Source organism: Aspergillus sydowii (genome assembly GCF_001890705.1).
Source record: "Aspergillus sydowii CBS 593.65 unplaced genomic scaffold ASPSYscaffold_14, whole genome shotgun sequence".
Classification (NCBI taxonomy): domain Eukaryota; kingdom Fungi; phylum Ascomycota; class Eurotiomycetes; order Eurotiales; family Aspergillaceae; genus Aspergillus; species Aspergillus sydowii.
In genome coordinates, this window is record NW_024467872.1 from 804761 (window position 1) to 820793 (window position 16033).

Sequence of the window (16033 nt, forward strand, 5' to 3'; positions counted from 1 at the left end):
TCATCATGAAATCTGCTGATGGCCAAGCGACTCCACATAAAAAAGTGCGCCTTGCATGTCGGCGATGCAGGACCAAGCGAATCAAGTGTGATGGGGGTATCCCTGCCTGCTCAAATTGCGCAAAGGCTGGCGTATCCTGTGTCGATGTTGACGGCCGTAACAACGATCGTTCCATTCCACGCGAGTAAGTTCCCTTCGCGGTTGTTTTTATTGACATCCTGTTGACGATGCCAGCTATGCTGCGCGATGCCTCTCTCGCATCCAGTGGCTAGAACAGCAAATCAAGATTCTCGATGCTGATTTCGACCTGACACAAGGTCCGCAGCTGGACTCCAGGACCTCTGAGGCCAACCAAGATGTAACCATAGAATCTGCTCATCAATATACGCCCGAACAGACGGTTGAACCGCCATCATCGCGGAAACGACCATACGCTGCCGTCGAAGATTCCGACTCCCATGCAGTTTCTGATCCTGCACCGGCTGCTGAGGCCCGTTCGGTTGCTGTTGACCTGGGAATGCTGTCCCTTCACTCAGACTCCCGCCAAAAGCATTACCTAGGCTCCTCATCTGGCCTTTTCTTTACCAACCTGATCGGTGCCCACAGCGACGCTCTAGCAAGTCCAGCATCGACATCGACAGGACCGATACAGAATCGGCGCAAACGCTCTCACCTTCCTTTAGATACGTTCTATTTGCTTTACAAAAAACTCTCAGCGGAACTCCCATCCCCCGAAGAGGCCACGACGTTGTTCAATGTTTACCTACAGGAAATCCATATTGATCACCCATTCCTTCACCCAATATCACTACTTGAGGCTTATAACGCTCTTAGCTTTTGCGCTGGACAAAGTTCGGAACAATCTGCCAGTGTGGACGCGAACGGCTGGCCAGACGAGATGGCTCCATTTCCCTATAATGGGCGCTATGATAAAGTGGCCGACAAGGATGCCACGCCCATCTCCATTTATACGGCTACCCTGCATGTATTTATGGTGTTCTCCCTTGCAGCTACGGTGCTCACCCGAAATAAGAACTTTGACTTCTCACCGACTCGTTTTTATAAAGTTGCAGTGAGCTCAGCGCCAGAGTGTTTGTCTAGCATATCCTTGCCCGGACTACAAAGCATTCTCCTCTTTACAGTTCAGGGGATGACAGCTCCGACGAATCTCAACATTTGGACTTTGGTGCACGTGGCCATGTCCCATTGTGTTGATTTAGGCTTACACCGAGAGCCCAGGGGTGTCTCCGATGGGACACCTGTTTCGCTTTCGATGCGGCGTTTTATCTTCTATACCGTTTACAACTTGGACCGATCAATCTCAACCATCCAGGGTCGACCACTCGGCATACGTGACGAAACCTTTGATCTCCGAATTCCACAATCCGCCGATATTCTCGTTGAGCATATTCCGATTGCGAATGGCCTGAGCGGGCTACGCCCACGTATCCCGCATGATATGACACTATCCGTTTATCGCTTCTTATTGGACCCTTATATTTCGGAGATTAAAATGTTATTTTATCATCTCCCGACCCAGGGAAGGGTATTCCACTGGCCCGCGGACCATTCAGCGGAGCAGGAACGTATCAAGGCTTCGCTTGACAGCTGGCTCGCCGAAGCCAAACTCGCTTGGTCAGAATCCAACAGGGACCAGCAAGAGCCGGACGAGTTAGCAAAGTCCCACCTCAAACAGCTTAGGTTGGAAGCTCTGTATCATGGTGCGGTAACGCTTCTATACCAACCATCACAGGCATTTCCGTCCCCCTCACAATCCGCGCTTCTCCAGTGCTATCAGTCCTCCAGCGAGCGTATCCACATTTACAACCACCTAAACAATGAAGAAGGTCTGTATTACAACTGGCGGAACATCCATGGCATATTCTCGTCTGGAGCCACCATCGTATACTGCCTTTGGGCATCGCCAGATATACAACTAGTTGTTCCTTTCGCGGACGCATTACGTGATCTCCGGGTCTGCTCAAATCTGCTAAGTATCGGAGGGCAGTGGTGGCCCTCGGTGCGCAACGGGAAAGAGAACTTCGACCGGATTGTCGATCTGACGATCAAACAGTTGAGTCGTTTGCGTGCCACCAACGCATCGGCTCAATCCCAACGGTCAAATAATCGGAGCCGCAACAGTGGTGATGGACAACCAACTGACCCCTTCCTCAATAACGAGCCGGGAATGCTCTCTAACGACGCATTCCCTGTGGTCGACAGCCCTGGACATCAAACTGCTCATCTCCTGGCACCGCAGTCATTTCCCTACGACATGCGACACCCTGACGAGGCTGCTACCACCCCGGTGGACTCTGTTATGGAGAACTTTTTCGCGGAATTTCTCCACGGGGATTGGGGCTGGGATCCATTTTCAGTCTGCCTAGACACTTCGATTCTCTGAATTTTTGGCGTTTGCACACAAACCAACAATACGGAAGCAAATCAGTGTCTCGCGATAGTCAGCATTCATGCCAAGGTGTGGCGTCCCGAGGGGCCAACCCTGCGATAGTCGCGACAGCAATCGCTCCGACGCGAATTCCTCCGACACAAAATTCCTCAACTCGTACAAATATTAAACAAATATTAATGCCTGAGGCATACTACTCCACTATAAGGCGGGCTCGGCTGGGGCGCCAATATGCAAGACGCCTGCTGATTGGGGAGGTTTATCCCCGCCTGCGCGACTAGCCGGTGAGGCCATCGATGGTTTATGCATCATCAGTCAACCTCCACGAGGATGACTTTCGCAGACTGGCTCTCCCGGCTTTATATCCAGTCTTTCCAACATTCTGGTAAATTATTGTATCCTATGGTAGATGTATTTATTCAGTGTACCAAAACTTAGGGGCTCTTGCGCACCCCATCCCTAAATAAAATATTCAAATATTCAAGTATATATATTTAACATGACTAGATAACATTACCACCAGCAACTTAATCACGCAAAGACCAAGTCCATTGAATGACGCTTTCATAGATAGAGAAGCTTATGGCTCCGGATATCTGGAAATGCACATTAACATAAAATCTCATGAGGACGGTCAACTGGGAAAACGTACACTTAGTCGAGCGAGACGAGGAGTTGTGCCACGCCATAGAACAGAAATGCCTTCGCGGGATACAATGGAGCGCAAGCAGTCAAAGGTTCCCGAGTACCTCTGCCGACCGTCAAGAGCTTGCAGCCGCGTCTTGATGGTGTCAAAGGGCATAGTGGCATAAACGGTGACAACACCGGCAAGCGCTCCAGCAATGACAGTGGTTCCAGCAATGGGTCTATCCTGGCTTGACAGCGCGCGGAGATGTCCGAGGAAGAAGTTGTAGCTCGTGAAGCGCACCATGGCATTGGCGGACTGCTTCAGCGTAACGGGGACTACTCCCCGGTAGAGGCCCGAGAGGCCGTCCGTTGAGAGCACAGATCGGATTGCATGTGTGGCCGATGTGTATCGCTTTGCTCCGGCCTGGTCGTCGATGATTTTGGTCTTGAGCGTCTCGCCCGGAGTCACCACCAGGACGCTCTCCGCTGCCCCCGCAACCATCCCGGCGAGCATGTTGCCCCATGCTGTCGTCTTGCCGGAGGAGTCCGTGGGGACGAACTGTCGTGCGGTGTCGAATGCGAAGAAGCGTACCCCGGACTTGCCCGCGTTGGAAATGCAGAAGGCTGCGCTTCCGGTATACATGGGTCCTGGTCCATGTTGCCGGATGGTCTTGACGAGCAGCCTCCCGGGGGAAATGGGCCTCCCCGTCTCTGTGGCCTGTAGTTGCTGTCTGGTTTTGAGATATTCTGTCGGGTACTATGAGAGTTAATATTGGTGCCATCAGTGGCGCGGTGAGAACGTACAGTGATGAGACTCTCGAGGCCGCCAGCAGCCCCGCCGGCGAGGATTGACTGCCAGGGAGATGGGGTTCGGTTTTGAGCCATGATGATATTTAGTTATCCCGTCTATACTTCTTCTAGACATTGTATGCATATATAGCGGGAAGCTTGTATACAAAGTCCGTTATCCGGAGTGCTCCGAGCCCCTTTCAGCGATTATCGGATCAGTCCGGCGGGCACCAGGCACCGGGGGGTAAGCTGATCACGACCGCTAAGGGGAGATTATGATTATTATTATTATCGTCTAACGCAAGATATTCAACAGCTGGAATTGGCTGATCAATATACCACATTATCCTGACTAGCAAGATGGAGGTCGCTACAGAATTGTTCCCTAACGGCGCGTGGGACGTCCACCACCACATCTTCGACCGTATGTCTTCACCACAATTACACGCAGATTCTTGGTGATAATCATTTTCTTAATTCATAATACTAATCCTGCTTGTAGCTGCGAGATTCGCATATTCTCCCAATCGCCACCTGACACCCCCTCCGGCGACCATCGACCAGTTCGTTGCATTCAAGAAAACACTCGGCATCACCAAATCGGTCCTCACCCATGGTCTTTCTTATGGCTCCGACTGCTCGTCCCTCCGGGGATTCGTGGCCGAGCTAGGGACGAACGACACCAAGGCGATCGGGGTGATTGACCCGCAAACAGTGACGGGCGAGGAGCTGCAAGACATGCGGCGTGCCGGCATCTGCGGCATCCGCGTCAACCTGTATCAGTATAAAGCAATGCACGACGTGGAACTGCAAATGGCTGCATTGCGCGCTCACGCGGGTGCCATTCGCGACCACTGCCCTGACTGGAGCATGGCGTTCACGCATACCCATCCTGAGTTCTGGGTGGAGCTGAAGCCGTTCCTTGAGAGGGAGATTATCCCCATTGGGACCCGAATAGTCACGGATCATTTCGCTCTGCTGAAGGGGGCCAGTATGCTTTCCGGACAGGGCGAGGTCATCGAGCAGCCTGGGTTCCGCGAGATCGTGGAGCTTATGAGATCTGGACATCTCTACGTCAAGATTAGCGCTCCGTATCGAGTCAGTAACCAGGCCCCGGCATACGAGGATCTGAAGCCCCTTGTCCGGGCTTTCTTTGATGCAAACCCACGACAGGTTGTTTGGGGGAGTGACTGGTAAGCACCCTGACTACTATAATAGACCCTGGTTGACTGGTCTAGGCCGCATACACCACACATGAAGGTTCGCACGCCGGAGGAGGCTTTGACGGAGACTCCGTATCTGAATATTGATGACCTGGCCTGGTTGCGGAGCCTTCGTTCATGGCTGTCGGACGAGGAGTGGAATGCTCTTATGGTGGAAAATCCGGCGGCCTTGTACAATTAAAATAATTAGACTGCTTCCTAGGATAGGAATACACACTGCACCGACAGTATCTGAAAGTTTGAACTTTTGATATTCTATAAATCTATAAATCTATGTTAATGGCCACCAGCCCGCTCTCCAGTAACCCGTTCGACCGCATCTTTGGCCCTGCACACAGTCAGCATCAAGTCAAATAAACCATCTAAACACATACATGTCTCCCAACGCAACCATGCACACCGTCTGCCAGATCCCCAGCCCAATCCGCGGCGTCGCTCCACGGTATAACCCCCGAATGCCATTCTCCCGGTATATGTACTTCGCCGCGCTGGCAATCGTCATATTCGAGGGCCTAGATGGAGCCTTCTTCATACTCTGCAGCTCAACCCTGATCACCTCAACCGGCTGGTTCCACGCCGATAAACCACCTCCAATCGACGACGCAAGGACCTTCTCAACGGCATTCAGTTTATGGCCGTCCTCCTTCCCTGCTGCGCGCCGGATCGCGTCCTCTGCTAGCCGCGAGAATCCAAAGCGAGACCCCCAGTTCGTCACCTGTCGGATGGCGACCGCGTGCACGCCCTTGTTGATCCCGCGGAGACCCTCGGTGCGGTAGATGTTGCGGAACATCTCGAGTGTGCTGGGGGGCTTTGTTCCCTCCGACGCGAGCTTGGACCGTGTGATCTCTGCTGTCTTCATGCAGGTGCAGAAGCCCACGGTGGCGTATGCCTGCGCGACGCCCCCGATCATCCCGCCACCGATTCCGGCGAAGACGTCTGCGGCGCCGAGGCGTTTGATGTGGTATTCGGCTTCGGAGGCGACGAAGAGGAGCACGGCGCCTTTTGAGGAGGCTTCGATCCATGCCCATGGAATTAGGCCTTGGTAGACTGCAAACTGTTAGGTAGTGTTGGATTAAAAGAGGGGTACGTACAGCCTGAGAGACCTCCTCTTGCCCAGACGCGTCGCATGGCAGAGGGGAAGGAGTCTTTGCGGTGGGCGGCCATGGTGGTTTTGATGACTTCGAGGGGCTGCAAAGTTAGTACGAACTAGAACTGTACTGCAAGAAAGCATACCTGGCCGAGAGAGGTAACCCTGAAGGATAACGTCAGTAAGCAAGTTCAGGCATTGTGCACGTCTACGTACTCGAACATGTTCAGCGACGCGCCGACTGTATAGTTAGCCAGGCGTCTCCAACCAGTGGAGTGGAGGGCTCACGTAGAAGGTTGCTGAGAGTGACATCCTTCTTCTTGATCTCACGGGGAGCTTTCTGGACCGACATCCTGCAGTATATTGATTACAGTGCACACGGTCTACACTACGCACTAAGCACTGGATTTGAAGGTCGCTGTATATAGAGGGTGGAATCGCCGATTATCGGACGAAGCCTCTCCCAAAGCTCCCAGACTCGGATCTTTCCGACCAAATATCGCGCAATCAACGCCTTTAATTCCCCTAATGCTAGTTACAGCTCCGCTTTGTCTCCAGACCGATGCAATCGTACATTCCTAATTCTTAATCACTGCGCTGTTCGGAGGGTGTCCGAGTCCACTGCGTACCCTAACACCCAGGCCCAGGCAGCTCCATAATAGTAGACACAATTCTATCTCCTAAAGTCGCTATAATGAATTAGACTGACCTGACTCTCCATCCCCAATCCACTTCCATAATACTTTCACCAGCTGGTCGCGGTGCACCGGCTTGTCAATGCAGTCGTTCATCCCCTTGGCCATGTACGTCTCCGCGTCGCCTTTCATGGCATTCCCAGTGATTGCAATAATCGGAAGCTGCAGACCCATCTCGCGGATTTGAACTGTCGCCGCTAGACCATCCATGACCGGCATGGAAACGTCCATTAGCACGGCGTCGTATGATAGCGGCTTCTGATTGACCAGACGCACTGCCTCGGCGCCATTCCACGCCCCGTCGACTCGCTCAAAGCCGATGTTATGCAGGAGCTTCAGCATCACCGTGTGATTGACGATGTTGTCTTCCACCAGTAGGACGTGCTTGCAGGGCGCGAGGGTCCGGATTTCGGTCGCAAAGTCGGGCTGTACGGGCGTTGAGGAGGAGCTGTCTCGCTTTGGCGTCGAGGGTGGTAATGCGATGGATCCGCTGCCCATTTTCGCGGTGAACCAGAAGATGCTACCATGGTGGCCTGGGTTGGGAGCGTATCCTACCGTCCCCTGCATGAGCTCTGCAAGACTCTTACAGATGGAGAGGCCCAGACCGGTGCCTTGATACTTGCGTCTGGTTGAATCGGCGCAGCGGGTGAAGGGCGTAAAGAGGGTATGGATTGCACTATCGGGGACGCCAATTCCAGTGTCTATTACTTCTGTTTTTATGGTAGAAACGCCAGGTTCTTGTTCGTCGACGGAGCAGGATATCGACACGCGAATGGAGCCCGTTTCGGTGAACTTGACGGCGTTGTTCACCAGGTTCTGCAGGACCTGCCTGTACCTGAGAGGATCTCCTTGCAATCGCTTAGGGAAATCTGGAGGAATAGACGTCGTCAGTTCTACCCCGTCGTTGAGCGATGTTCGACAGTTGCGCACGACGGCGCCAACAACGTCCCTCACGTCGACCATGTCAGCGTGCAGCGAGAACGAGCCAGACGACAGTTTCGAGTAGTCTAGCACGTCGTTGACGATCTGAAGCAGCAGCGACATTGAGTCTTGAACGATGGTAGCATGCTCGGCCTGCTGCGGCGACAGCCCTGTATCGGCCAGCATGGTCATGGCCATCTGCATCCCGTTCATCGGCGTGCGAATCTCATGGCTGATATTGGCCAAAAAGTCCGTCTTGAGTCGCGACGACTCCTCGAACGCCGTGATCATACGCGCCTCGGCCTCCTTGCGCTCCGTGAGGTCGCGAGTGATCTTTACGAAGCCGACATGCTGCCCGAACTGGTAGATCGGGGTGATAAGCACGTTGGCCCAGAATCTGGAGCCATCGCGTCGATATCGCCAGCCCTCGTCTTCGATCCGGCCCTCGCGCATGCACACGTCGAGCGCCCTTGCTGGCTTGCCGTTCGCCCTGTCCTCGGGGCTGTAAAAGATGGAGAAGTGCTTGCCGATGATCTCCTCTGCTTTGTATCCCTTGAGAACGGCCGCGCCTGCATTCCAGGTGGCGATGCGCCCGTGCGGGTCGAGCATGAAGATCGCATAGTCCGTGACTGTGTCGACGAGGGTCTTGTAGGTCTCGTTCATGTATCCATGCTGGTTGTTCAGGGCCTCTTCCGTGAGCTTCTGCGCCTCCAACACGACATAGAGCAGGGTTGACCCGTCGAATATGGGAGTCACCCTAAGACTGTGTGCGACCTTATTGTTCACAAGGATATGCTCGATTAGCTGGGTCTCTCGAGTCGCACAGGCCGCGCGTAATGCGCCGTAGAGGGTCGGAATGTTGGGGGCAGGAATCGCCTCTGGATCGAGATCACCGACGGTCGCATGGAGGAGGGAGTCGCGCGACTGGCCGGAAATGGCGAAATGACTGTCGGAGACCTCGACAATGGACATGGACGGGTCGAGGACGAGAGTTGGGACAGGCGTCAAACGGTAGATGCGACTCAGCGAGGGAGAGGGAGGGCGAGGGTGCGCAGGTACAGGGCCGCTATTCGTCGCGATCATGACATCAGACACAGGCGAGCAGACATCTTGATGCGTAGTCTCAACTGGCTTATCTTGGTGTTCTTGGTGGTGGTCCTGTAGAGAAAGCGCGGATAGCTGTCCGTTCAGCGTCATCTTCCCATACTGGCTGCACAGAGGTTGCCAGGAGGAGAGTCAAGGACATTCAAGGCATCATGAATCATGATCCGGTTCTCCTCGGCCTCTGCTCGGTCTCTCCATCTCGCCGCGACAAATCCATGGATGGTGGAGCATGTCGTGGACACTGCTGAGTGGTGGGAACAACATCCAGGACTGGCCATTGGATCACATCTTCAGTCTCTGAGTCAGGCCAATTGGAATGTTTACCAGTCTAGACTGTCATGGCCAATCATGGTAGAAAGCTATGGTGACAGTGAACGGGTACATCATGCATTACGAAACAGAAGCATGTATAACGAGATGCATTCCCGCTGCGACACCAGCTATTGTATGAAACACGCAAGATTCATCAGGATTAATTCGGCGCTATAAAAGTCATCGGAGGCGTGTCGGAGTGCGGAAGGCGATCGGGGAGTATGAGGAAAGAACAATAGCTTCAGAGCGATAACAATCAACAAGATGAGCCCAATTCTCCAGACCAACTAAGACTTGAACAGGTAGAAGAGAGTAAGAGACTCATCCGTATCGGACAATGGAAAGAACGACAACGGTGGGACCGGACGAGGCCCGAAGCTGTCGGAGAAATCCCGTCGCATACGGTACACCATCCAGCCTTTAAAAGACATCAACCCGGGAAAACTGTCCCTTAGAGTCTATTGCAGTCTGCAGCTGATAACGTCCAACCCTTCTATACAATCACAATGGGATCCATCGCCCCCCAAGACACCGTCGCCGTGAACGCGCCCTTCCGGACACGCGTCACTAGCGGCCAGATCTGCCCCGTCATGTCCATCAAGTTCTGGACGGGGAACGAAGTCGCGATGATGGCGCGCATGGCCGGATTCGAAGCTGTCTTCATCGACATGGAGCACTCGGCCCTCAACTTCCAGACAATCGCGCAGCTCATCCTCGCGTGTCTCTCCGCGGGCGTGTCGCCGATCGTCCGCTCCCCGTCCAAGTCGCACTGGCATATCAGTCGCATTCTCGACGCCGGCGCTGCGGCGGTGGTGGTCCCGCATGTGGACTCTGTCGAGGAAGTGAAGGAGCTGGTTAAGCATGCGAAATATCCCCCCGTGGGCACGCGCGGGTCTGCGAATAACCAGCCCATCCTGAACTTTCAGCATCTGCCGACGAAGGTGCAGAATGAGGTTCTGAATCGCGAGACGATGCTGATTCCGATGGTTGAGACGCCTGTTGCGGTTGAGCTGGCTGAGCAGTATCTCGCTGTCGACGGCGTGGACGGTATCCTGATCGGGTCGAACGATCTGTGCACCGATCTGGGGATTCCAGGACAGTACGACAGCCCGCTGTATCAAAATTCGGTGGAGAGGATTGTGCTCGCTGGGAAGAAGGCTGGGAAGCCAATTGGTATCGGAGGGATTGGAGGCAGGCTGGACCTGCTGGAAAGGTGGTTCGCGCTGGGGGCAACATGGTCGCTCAGCGGTGCAGATGGCGCGATTCTACAGGCTGGGATGAAGAAGATTACGCAGAATTACGCAGAAATCAGCGAACGGGTTGAGAAGGCGAGGGCTCAGCAATAGTATTTTGTATTTTAGCATAATAGAACGCTTTCTGTCCTGTTTATAATGGAAACGTCCCATCGTCCCAGGCTGGGATGCCGTGTGGATTTCCGTATGCGTACTCCCCAAGTCCAGCCTCCATGTTCCACACGGTGTCGTCCCAGAAGAGCGTACCGAAGGATAGCAGCTCCTCTGGTATCGGTGGTTGACTGCCAATCGAGTCGTCCGTGCCAGCAGGGAGGCTGTTGGGAGTCGGCAGCGGCCATTCTCCGAGCACGCCCGAAAGAAGCTGCGTATGAGATATGTTATCCTCTACGGGGTGATGGTTAGAATGGAGCTGGGCATATGAATGCACATTGGAAGATGCCAGGCCACTCCATCGCCCGTTTTGCCTCAGTTTGTGCGATATATGCCGGTATAACGCCTCGTAGACAGCAACATACTGAGCTGCGTCTGGCAGATCATCTCCGAGCTCTTTCAATCCCTGCTCACACTGCGCAAGCGCGTCCATTGCCTGATCGACTGTGCCCGGATCTGGATCGGGTGTCACGGACAGGTAGAACAAAACAGAGAGCCCTGCGGTGAAAAGGGTCTGGAAGTAGCTCCGGGTGTAGGTCATTTGCTGGCTTCCATACAGTCGGCAGTATACAGTAATGACTTTGGTGGCATTTTGCAGACAGAGCGAAAGAAGGTCGCGAGGAGGGATATTACCACGCTTCGGAACCAGATCCATGGCCTTCCGCACCAGAATCAGTCGCTCGCGCATCCATCGCAGGTCAAACCAATCCTGCGTTTCGTACAGACACCGGGGATTCTCAAAGACAGGATTCGACCGTCGCCAGTCGTCCAGCTCGTCCAGGAGCCGGTACAAGTTGGCGTATATGCGCCCGGTGGCTGTGACAGATGGAGCAGCACCGCCTGGCGGGCCTTTGGACTGGAACAGACCGTGGATCTTGGATGTGATCTGGCGATGACGCACAGAGGTAAAGAACACCGTCAGCTCCGAATGTCCTGACCGGATTCGGGGAGAGACTTGGAAGAGGTCGAGGTCTGAGATAGAGCTCTCGGCGGCCTCCAGTTCCTCGTCATTGGCGTCGACGGGCAGTAAGACGCGTATATCTCGATCTGAGATGGCCAACGGCCGGTCGAGGGTAATGGAACTGTATCGGTCAATTACGTAGCATTCCCAGAACACCCTGCGTTCCAGTTGCTCCTGGAGCAGGCCCTTGCGGGTGGTGGGTGGCTTGTGCAGACCCTGCTCGATGCAGAGACGAATGCAGAGCTGGGTGAGCTCCCAAATAGACGTCCCGATGTGATGATAGATGCCAAACCGGCCCACCAGCAGCAGGTCCTGGATCGACTGGATACCGCGCGACAGGAAGTCGGACTTGAAGTGCTGCATGGCAGACAGGAAGTACCCGTACGGATGCCACTGGTGCGCTCCCCGGCGATACGACTGGATCGAACCAGTGGCGAGCAACATGAAGGCACGAAATAGATCGTGCGATGCCGACTGCGATTCTTCCTTTCCAGAGAGGAAGACGCGCTGGTAGACGTCTTCTATCTCTCGACGGAGCAGGAACGGATTCAGAACATGGCCCCCGTTAAGACTGCTTTGTTAGTATATGATTATAAAAGCCTTCTATGGATACATACTAATTGTCGAAAATAACCCGCGCATCCTCTGCAGAGGGCAGGCCATTCGGGGTGACTGTGGCCTCCGCCAGGCGCGCAGACCGCGACAGATTCTGCAGGATCGTGGGATTATGCGCTCTCCAGCCAGGATCGGAAAACAGCGGTCGCATGAAACTGCCATAATTAGCATCGATCCAGGTTCAAGGGCCAGAGTAGTACCTCAGCCCCGCTCCTTCGGTGAAGTTGGGCGAGCTGTATGTTGAGCGCGTACTGTTCCTCCGTTTCCTGCTCTCACCATCTACAGCTCCGTCATCAGGCAGGTCAACGATGGCATTTTTCAGGTTGCTCTGGAGCGACCGGACTTTCTGNTCGAGTTCGGTGATGTACCTACACGGGTGAGAAGATGAGAAGGTAGCCCGGCTTCACAGGGAGAAAAAGAGACTACCCTCGAGATACCGGCTGATGGCCATCAAGGCCAAGCGTAATGCATTCTGCTCCGCTGCGCACGCAAGGCGCACATTTCGGCCGATTATTATCGCACTGGACTGTCAGTCTGGCGCAGTTCTGGGCCGAGGCAGACACCGACCTTGACCTTTTTCGAGTAGCAGGCATGGCACGCAGGGAGGCGCGGGAATCGGGAATCGACAGTCGCCATCGTCCAGCTGTAAGATCTATCGGACATGCATGCGGTGACTGCTGCTGTCCAAGAATCAAGCATGGGAAGAATCCGGGGCTGATCTGGGGATGAAGCTGAGTCGCGGGGGACGGACGGTCGGAGATTCCCCGGTCGCTTAAGACTGAATGGCTCACACTGAATCATGTCATCTCTCCAAGTTGATTTGCTTGAATTTGCTTGAATTCTGTTTGGGGTTTTTTTTTTTTTTTTTTTTTTTCTTCCTTCTTTTCTTTACTTTTTCTTGGTTTGTGGCAGTAATATATAAACAGTGCATCCCGACTGGAAAGGAATTACTACTACTGCCACGATATATAAACTGTCGACATATAAAATAGTACAAAAGGCCAGCTAGACGCTACCGGTGTTTTTATATTCGAATTGTTGACTGTTCCATTTTATATATATTATCTAATTCTATGTTATATACCTAAATCCAGCCACCACAGCACGCCGCTCATCATCATCCAGACCCGCCAACGCAGCCGTATCACTGCTGTCAATCGCCGCACTGAGACGCTCAAAGCGACGGTTAGCACGGCGAAGCCGATACCTTAGAGTCAAAATACTAGAAAAACCCAGGACCTGAAAGGCTAGGATGCATCCCCAGGAGACCTGGAATGTGGGCCCGTACTTGTCCAGCCAGAAGTAGTTCGCATACAGCGAGGCCAGATTCGCGCACGTATTGGCGATTCCGATGGCTGCTGCTCTCTTTACCGGTGGGTGGGTGATGGTCGACGAGAGCCAGGCGTAGGTGGTGGAGTAGACGCCAAATGTCCCGGCAGAGACCAGGAAGGTGAATGCGTACCGCGCCCATTGGAGGCGTCGGGGGGTCGCGACCAGCAGAACTGCACCCACGATCGCAATGACCTGCGAGAAGCCTGCCTGGGGAGACCGCACCTGCATCCGATCTGCAGACCAGGCGAACCCCAGGGCCCAGAAGAAGGCAAACAGGTATGGGGGTGATGTTAGCAGTAGGACGATGGTGTTGTTCTCGAAGCCAATCTCCTGGATGAGCGTGGGGAAGAAATGCGAGTATGAAATGGACGCTGTCGTGGCCATCTGTAGACAGGCCAGCAGCCAGACCCGATAGTCGCGCAGTGCTCGTCCGATGCCGCGCACCATGGGCACCTTTCCTTCGTCCAGGAGATCGGGACTGCCTGCGTCCACGGCGAGACGGGCTTGTGCGATCACCCTCTCGGCCTCGCTGAGCCATTTTGTGGTTCCTGGGAAGTCTGGAAGGACAATCATGGCCAGCAGTCCAAGAAGAACAGTGGCGATGCCCTCGAGAAAGAACAACCACCGCCAGGCTGCGAGATTACCGACTCCGGCCATGCCAGAGAGAATCCCTGCCGAAATTAGGCCCGCAAAGGCGTTGGACAGAAGCAACCCACAGATCAGCAGGGCCATGCGCACACCCAGCTCGCGTTTTGTATACCAGGCGCTGAGATAGAAGATGGCCCCGGGGAAGAACGGCGCCTCGACAATCCCAAGCACGAACCTCAACACCAGCAGGCCGGCTGGACTGGTGACAGCTGAGGTGCAGCCGCTAACGATTGCCCAGATAATAATACAGCATGGCTGCGATGTTAGCGAGGATCAGACGAGAAGCGCGGGATGTCTACCAGATACAGAGAGGGCCGCATTTTCGTCATTAACAGAGCAGACGGCAGCTGCATCACAATGTACCCAGCGGAGAAAATCGAGATGGCCGTCTGATATTGAGCACCCTTGACTCCGGTGTCCTCCTGCAGGCCGTACAGACGCGCCTGCGTGATGGAGTTGCGGTCGAGGTAGTTGAGCAGGTAGATGATCACGATCAGGGGCAGGATGCGCGTGTCTATCTTGCGCCGTAGTTGAGCTTCTGTCGTCTTGATGAACTCCTCGTCGTAGGAATTATATACAGCCATGACATCCAAGGATCCATTATGGCGGTTTGAGCTTTCGACCCAGACATCCTTGTCCAGGTCGGCTTTGGTAGAGGCAACAGAGGGAGGCATTATGGAACGATGTTATAATACATCCCAAGACTCAGCAGTCAGCAAAGCAGATGATTTTTATAAATGCAGAATACAACGAAAAAATACAAAACCCCAGACTCCCAGACTCCCAGACTCCCCAGACCTTTCTCCCAGATTTTCTCCCAGACTTTCTCCCCGCCGTCTCATCGGAAATCGTCCGGCCCAAGGGTCCACTCGTGGTATATGCTTCGGCGCCTTGTCGTCCCTTGACTATTGCTTAACTATGTCTTAGCAGGACCTGTCTGCTAGGCAAAGATCGCCTTGGGGTTCTCTTCCATCATCATCCTCCATTGGTCCGCTGTAAGCCAGCTTTGCAACAGCTGCAGCTCTTCGGCCACCTCTGCTGGGCCCCGGAGAGGAGGCAGCTCGTGACCTCCAGCGGTACTGTCGCAATGCGGCCAGTCGCTTCCCCAGAGTAGAGCACCAGGTGCTGTATGCGCAAATGCTTCAATTATGGGCTGCATGGCGTTGGTGTTGCCGGGGCTTCGTCGGTACAATGCAGAGACCTTGACGCTTGCCCTCTTTGCGCGGAGGAGCTCCAGAAAGGATGCGAAATTAGCGCTCCCCGCGCCAGCTGGCGTGGCACATCCATTGTGGTCTGCAATCAGGTGGAGGTTAGCTAGGGCTGGGTCTGTAAGCAACCTCTCCTGCAAGGCTGCCCATGTGCGGAGTGGCAACTGCGCGGAGACTGTCCAGCCTAGAGCCCGGACGGCGTAGGAACGAGCCAGCGACTGCAGCAGCGTGTAAATGGTATTACACTCATCACCTGGACTGCTGTGAAAACCGTGAATGCGGATTGACCGTACGCCTAACTTGTGTAGAGAATCCAGCGTAGCCGTGTCCGGCTCGACCCACGGCCCTTGAAGCGCAATGGTGCCCCGGATGACGACGTCCGGATGGTGCCTTTGACAATGTGATAGCGTTGCTACTAATCCAGAGTATCCATCTTCGACCGAAGCCTGCACGACCATAACATGGCGGAGTGGACTGTCCTGCAAGAAAGATTCCAGCAGGGCGGGGGGTGGGGTGTACACCCGGCCTAGTCTATATGGGTGCCGCACAGGATCCCAGCAATGAATATGGCAGTCCCAGGCGCTGGCGTGGGAGTCACCAGGCCACATTGTAAACGATAATCGCTTCCACGGAGGAGTGATGCATGGAGGAGGGGGTTGCTGATATCCAGCAAGACAGCGACACCGGAACATTTCCGA

The 16033-nt window shown here is 54.2% G+C and overlaps 9 protein-coding genes across 9 annotated transcripts; 3 read left to right on the forward strand and 6 right to left on the reverse strand.

Annotated features, from left to right (window-relative positions):
• Nucleotides 1-5: 5 nt before the first annotated feature.
• On the forward strand, nt 6-2404 carry ASPSYDRAFT_161089 (uncharacterized protein; the record flags this gene model as incomplete). Its single annotated transcript, XM_040842958.1, has 2 exons — nt 6-184; nt 235-2404. 2 exons carry the CDS (start codon nt 6-8, stop codon nt 2402-2404), a joined length of 2349 nt encoding a protein of 782 aa, XP_040698130.1.
• Nucleotides 2405-2937: 533 nt separating this feature from the next.
• On the reverse strand, nt 2938-3922 carry ASPSYDRAFT_211243 (uncharacterized protein; the record flags this gene model as incomplete). The annotated part of the gene is made up of 3 exons (XM_040844008.1): nt 2938-3006; nt 3063-3794; nt 3842-3922. 3 exons carry the CDS (start codon nt 3920-3922, stop codon nt 2938-2940), a joined length of 882 nt encoding a protein of 293 aa, XP_040698131.1.
• Nucleotides 3923-4186: 264 nt separating this feature from the next.
• On the forward strand, nt 4187-5230 carry ASPSYDRAFT_94078 (uncharacterized protein; the record flags this gene model as incomplete). The annotated part of the gene is made up of 3 exons (XM_040852932.1): nt 4187-4250; nt 4329-5019; nt 5065-5230. 3 exons carry the CDS (start codon nt 4187-4189, stop codon nt 5228-5230), a joined length of 921 nt encoding a protein of 306 aa, XP_040698132.1.
• A 95-nt stretch (nt 5231-5325) lies between these two features.
• Nucleotides 5326-6488, reverse strand: ASPSYDRAFT_61609 (uncharacterized protein; the record flags this gene model as incomplete). Its single annotated transcript, XM_040850010.1, has 6 exons — nt 5326-5377; nt 5424-6096; nt 6141-6237; nt 6283-6301; nt 6353-6377; nt 6425-6488. The coding sequence occupies 6 exons, from the start codon at nt 6486-6488 to the stop codon at nt 5326-5328; spliced, it is 930 nt and encodes a 309-aa protein (XP_040698133.1).
• A 133-nt stretch (nt 6489-6621) lies between these two features.
• ASPSYDRAFT_50377 (uncharacterized protein) lies at nt 6622-9081 on the reverse strand. Its single transcript, XM_040848056.1, has one exon. It carries the CDS (start codon nt 8947-8949, stop codon nt 6826-6828), a length of 2124 nt encoding a protein of 707 aa, XP_040698134.1. The 5' UTR covers nt 8950-9081; the 3' UTR covers nt 6622-6825.
• Nucleotides 9082-9611: 530 nt separating this feature from the next.
• On the forward strand, nt 9612-10514 carry ASPSYDRAFT_211252 (HpcH/HpaI aldolase family protein; the record flags this gene model as incomplete). Its single annotated transcript, XM_040844009.1, has 1 exon — nt 9612-10514. Exon 1 carries the CDS (start codon nt 9675-9677, stop codon nt 10512-10514), a length of 840 nt encoding a protein of 279 aa, XP_040698135.1. The 5' UTR covers nt 9612-9674.
• Nucleotides 10062-12871, reverse strand: ASPSYDRAFT_50378 (uncharacterized protein). The gene is made up of 5 exons (XM_040848057.1): nt 12715-12871; nt 12574-12668; nt 12348-12515; nt 12150-12302; nt 10062-12103 (listed from the first exon to the last, which is right to left on the reverse strand). Exons 1-5 carry the CDS (start codon nt 12808-12810, stop codon nt 10555-10557), a joined length of 2061 nt encoding a protein of 686 aa, XP_040698136.1. The 5' UTR covers nt 12811-12871; the 3' UTR covers nt 10062-10554.
• A 212-nt stretch (nt 12872-13083) lies between these two features.
• ASPSYDRAFT_1162467 (uncharacterized protein) lies at nt 13084-15060 on the reverse strand. Its single transcript, XM_040840106.1, has 2 exons — nt 14427-15060; nt 13084-14382 (listed from the first exon to the last, which is right to left on the reverse strand). Exons 1-2 carry the CDS (start codon nt 14799-14801, stop codon nt 13219-13221), a joined length of 1539 nt encoding a protein of 512 aa, XP_040698137.1. The 5' UTR covers nt 14802-15060; the 3' UTR covers nt 13084-13218.
• On the reverse strand, nt 14865-15943 carry ASPSYDRAFT_72445 (uncharacterized protein; the record flags this gene model as incomplete). The annotated part of the gene is made up of 1 exon (XM_040850646.1): nt 14865-15943. One exon carries the CDS (start codon nt 15941-15943, stop codon nt 15068-15070), a length of 876 nt encoding a protein of 291 aa, XP_040698138.1. The 3' UTR covers nt 14865-15067.
• Between the last annotated feature and the right edge of the window lie 90 nt (nt 15944-16033).

Coding starts and splice junctions, on each gene's coding strand:
- ASPSYDRAFT_50377 (XM_040848056.1), bottom strand. CDS start 8,949: ATGACGCTGAACGGACAGCTATCCGCGCTTTCTCTACAGGACCACCAC.
- ASPSYDRAFT_1162467 (XM_040840106.1), bottom strand. CDS start 14,801: ATGCCTCCCTCTGTTGCCTCTACCAAAGCCGACCTGGACAAGGATGTC. Junction 14,383..14,426: donor TGCGGCCCTCTCTGTATCTG/GTAGACATCCCG, acceptor CTAACATCGCAG/CCATGCTGTATTATTATCTG.